This window comes from Cyprinus carpio, chromosome A1, assembly GCF_018340385.1.
Source record: "Cyprinus carpio isolate SPL01 chromosome A1, ASM1834038v1, whole genome shotgun sequence".
Lineage (NCBI taxonomy): Eukaryota > Metazoa > Chordata > Actinopteri > Cypriniformes > Cyprinidae > Cyprinus > Cyprinus carpio.
The window spans coordinates 36501539-36505907 of NC_056572.1; the positions used below are offsets into that span (position 1 = coordinate 36501539).

The following is a 4369-nucleotide window of genomic DNA, read 5'->3' on the forward strand; positions in this document are numbered from 1 at the left end:
GAACCATCCTTTCTGCCTGTTGAGATAAAAATTGTGTCCACAGATCTGAATAGATGTAATTATGAATCTGCTCTCCAGAGGACGAATAACAGCCTCCACTGCCTTTCAATCTATTCATCTGCAGAAATGTCAGCTGGCACAAAAACAAATATCTGATTCGCTCTCACATTAACCCTCCACAGACCGAACAAACACAGATCACAGCTGAGCGTGACAGACACATCCATACAAACCAATGAGAGGATGACGGACCTGAATATGACAAACATATACAGAAATACAAATGAAACCGTTTCCAAAAAGAATTTCACATTTTGATTCATCTGACCACAGAGCAGTTATTTGCTTTAACTCTGTCCATTTTAAATGAGCTTTGGCCTATGACAGATCATGTTCACATATGGCTTCTGTACATGAGCTTTAACCTGCATTTGTGCGTGGCAAAAAAAAAAAAAAAAAAAAAAAAAAATCTTCTAAAATATAAAACAGAATACATTACCTAAAACGAGTAACATAGATTATGTTACTATAGTTTTCATCTAATCAGTTTGTCAGTAACCCAGCTCTGGGAACATTATTCAGAAATCATTCCAGTTTTTCTCTGTTGCTTTGGTGCATTTCTCAAATCAGAAATACTGTTCAGTACAGTAACTTTCATTCTGATGGCACTAATATGTTCATTGACATAAATACTTGCTTTTGAGAGATGAACTAAAGATTTTGAGCAAGTTACAGTCTTTTGCAGGTAATCCATTGTGTGGTGGAGTTTGTACAAAATGTTTTGAGAAATGCACATACTTCTTTGCAAATATTAAGGATGACTCGAGAAATGCACCGAAAAACTGTAACTTCATTATTTGCAAAATGTTCCTCCAGCTGTTTTTTTTAGTAGCACTTACTTTTCCAGCCTTTTGTTGCACCACTTCAAACATTTTTGAGACATATTTTGGCCAACAGATTCAAAATTACCTTATTTTTCTTATGTTTCTAAAGTGTATAGTGAATTAAATATAGCTTTTGTTAAATGTTGCATTATTTACATTTTACACAGCGTCTTAACTTTTTGGAATCAGGCTGATAGAACGAACGAACGAACGAACAAAGTGATTTTCTTTCTCACAGCACATCCTGTGTGGCAGCAGCATGTGAAGGGTCTTATGCAATCAGAGAGAGTCAAGGCTCTATCATTTCATCTAAACGCCCACAGGCTCTCAATAATTTATTTATTTTGAATGAACGAATCGTGACACACTTCTCTCGATTTCATTATGCAGTTGAGGCAGCATCTGTTAGCACAGCTTTTCACCAGATCATCAGACCGAGTCATGACGTCAGGCTTTGTATGAAAATCTTTTATTTTAAATGTCTACACATATTATACAGCATCACATGCATTCAACAAACCAGCCGCTCAGCAGGCTTTTCAGTCATTCTCAGTGGATTTTAATCAGAAAGACACCATAAAAACGAGGCTCTGAGTGATAAGAGTGGCCTGAAGTCAGTTCAGCTCATCATGTCTCAGACATAATCACAGTATTTTCATTCAAGTCATTAAATATGGCCTTCAGGTCTTAAGGTTTGTAATGGGGATCCTTCTGTTAAATGTCATTAAATTAACTTCAGCCAACATTAAAGTGACTAAAGTAGCTGTCCCTCCCTCATTAAAATGCATTAAGCAGAATTAAAAGTCTGTACATCAGTAAAATGATTTTAATGGCTTTGCAATGCCAGCATATGCAACATCATCATCATGCATTTTATAAGCCAGGATGCAATGAAATGCAATTGCAGAATGCAATGGTTAATAGTATATATAATATATAAAAAGGGTTCTGATCCATCTCCAACGGATGAAAAAGGTTAACACATATAAAAATATCTGCAATATCATCAGTGTTCTTTGTTGAAAGCAGTTCTGTTTCTCTCAGTCTGTATTGTTTCACTGAATCTGACACTTGTCCAGCGCTTTGCTCTGCTTTCGGTTGCTTTTGGGCCCGAGGACCAGCCGCAGGTCGGTGCCGAAGCTCGGTCTGCGGGCCAGCGGGTAGAGCGCCCCGCACGGAGCGTCGCACCCTGCCGCTTTGCTCCCTTTCTCCGCCTGCCGTGCCGCCCGGAGCGCCTGGTACGAGCGGATGGACACTTTCCTGTGCTGCGAGGGTCCGGTCTCGAGAGGGAGCCCGCCGCGCCGCGCGAGCGCCTCGAACACCTGCTCCATATTCACACCGTCTTTGGCGGAGGTCTCGAACAGAGCGCAGCCGTTACCGAGCGCACGGAGCACCTCAGTCCGAGACACCGCGTGCTCCTCGGAGGGCAAGTCCACTTTGTTCGCGCAGACTACAGTCGGTACGCAGACTTTCTGTTTGGATGAGTGCAAGGCCGTTTTGGCAGCTACGATCTCGGCGTGCAGAGCGCGCACTTCCTCAAACGAGCTGCGGTCGTCAAGACTGAACACGAGCAGGAATATATCCCCTGGAAAAAAAAAACAGAAGAGAAGAGAGGGTCAATATCTGCCATATGGAAATATATAATTTTAGGCTATTTAGAAAAAAAATCAGACAAAGTTTATCCAACTCAAATGAAACAAGTATGAACCAAAGTTTGACACTCCTGCTTAGAGGCATCAATTATTTGTTCAAATGGATTTATGATAATATAAACAATTATATGTTTCATAAGCTATGTAATAATTTGATCTATTGGTAGCGCAAAGAAAAAAAAAATGTTTATTCACTAAAACAAATATTATAATTATTTTAATGATAGAAATAAATGTCAAAAATAACAATTTAATTATTGTATTATTATTATTATTATTATTATTATTATTAGGAAAAAATAAAGGTACAAAGTTTTGTCCTTGGTGCTAATTTATTTAAAATAAAAAAAAATAAATCCTATTCGGTGCATTCATTCGGTTTACCAGTAGAATTGAGTAAACAGTCTACACAAATAAATGTTGCATTAAACAGTTGAAATCAGATCCAGAAAGCAAAACTCTGTTTGAATTCACAACTATCTTTTTACTGTCTAGCTCCTCATCTGTTTAATTGTGCTTTAGAAAACCACTGACACACTGATCTGAAGGACCAAAGTGACAGGACCAAACTTTTACGCACCGGTCAGGATGGACAGTCTCCTCTTGGCAGGGAAGCTTCTCTCCCCAGACGCGTCCAGTATGTCTATCTGGTAAGTTTCTCCGCGAATTTGGTAGAGTTTCCGGTGAAAATCTTCACTCGTAGGCTCGTATCGCTCCTCGAAGCCGTCGCGCAGGAAGCGGCGCAGGATGGAGGTCTTCCCGACCCGCGGCGCGCCGAGCACCACGATGCGCCTGCAGTTCTGCGGTTTGGTAGCATGGGACTCGATCGCCAGCGGCTGGAGACGAGCGTGGCCGTGCAGGACCAGCGCGGTCAGCTGGTCCAGAGGGGACTTTTTCTCGACGGACGCCGGGTGTGCTTTACCCAGACTGGACGTGCGCACAACCCTCGTCTTCTTCTCCTGCTGCTTCAGCTGCGTCGTGGCCAGTTTCAGGATTCCTATTCCCGCTTTGGAGAGCGTGCTGACTTTGAACCCGGTCGCGTTTTTGTACGCGAGCAGGACGCTGGGCGAGCTGGCTGCGGGCAGAGTGCGAGAGTGCAGGGCTGCAGCCGCTTTAACACTCTGGTCCATGACGGGACACATCGAAGACAGACAGATCTGTTTGAGATTTATTGGATACATCCACCTCTACCTGCGCGCTCCGGATAAGTACTTGTGCGAGCTCGGCCGGCGTGCCACTTATATACCCGCGTGCACGTCACCGCGCTGATTGACAGGCGCGCCACGCGTGTACCCGCAAGGAACAAAACGTTTCCTGGAGCAGTGCACGATGATACAGGCCAAACTCTTCTAAAGAATACAGCCTACAGCTGCGATAAAGGCTGTTTACTGGTGTTTAACTAGGTCAGAGAAATTAAAACAAGTAAATCAAAATAAAACACATTTAAATGGAAAGCTTTGTGGAATAAAAAAAGGAATGCATTTATTTCTTGTTAATGAATTCAGTGTTTTGCATTTAAGGATGTCCGAGAGAGGAAAAATCGTTCAACATCCACTTTCAAATTGAAATATTATCTTTTTTACAAATATTATACACTTGCAATACAATATAGAGTACAAAGTTACTCAGTAGTAGCCTACCTGAAACAAACGTGGCTTTTTAACTTTTATGCATTAGGAAGACACTTTTTATTTAAAGTGACGTACGAGTAAGCATATGTTTAATAAAAAGGCCAAAATAAATAAATAAATTAATTAATTAATTAATGCAGCTTGAAGGGAGTTTTTGAAATATCAAAACAACTAGCATAGGTCTATATATATTCGTTGTTTT

The 4369-nt window shown here is 41.2% G+C and overlaps 1 protein-coding gene and 1 long non-coding RNA gene across 2 annotated transcripts in view; one reads left to right on the top strand and one right to left on the bottom strand.

Moving 5' to 3' along the window:
• Positions 1-1331: 1331 nt before the first annotated feature.
• Positions 1332-3762, bottom strand: LOC109046501 (GTP-binding protein Rhes-like). The gene is made up of 2 exons (XM_019064245.2): positions 3117-3762; positions 1332-2469 (listed from the first exon to the last, which is right to left on the bottom strand). The coding sequence occupies exons 1-2, from the start codon at positions 3715-3717 to the stop codon at positions 1940-1942; spliced, it is 1131 nt and encodes a 376-aa protein (XP_018919790.1). The 5' UTR covers positions 3718-3762; the 3' UTR covers positions 1332-1939.
• Positions 3763-4358: 596 nt separating this feature from the next.
• The window catches only part of LOC122146409, a 3207-nt gene continuing 3196 nt past the window's right edge, over positions 4359-4369 (top strand). The window contains exon 1 of the long non-coding RNA XR_006160968.1: positions 4359-4369. This exon is cut by the window's right edge and continues 258 nt beyond it. This is a non-coding gene — a long non-coding RNA (uncharacterized LOC122146409).

What these genes read in the sequence shown, in the direction of transcription:
- LOC109046501 (XM_019064245.2), bottom strand. Translation starts at nt 3,717, where the DNA reads ATGTATCCAATAAATCTCAAACAGATCTGTCTGTCTTCGATGTGTCCC. An exon ending in GAGACTGTCCATCCTGACCG is followed by an intron (nt 2,470 to 3,116) that starts GTGCGTAAAAGT and finishes TTTTTTTTCCAG; the next exon opens with GGGATATATTCCTGCTCGTG.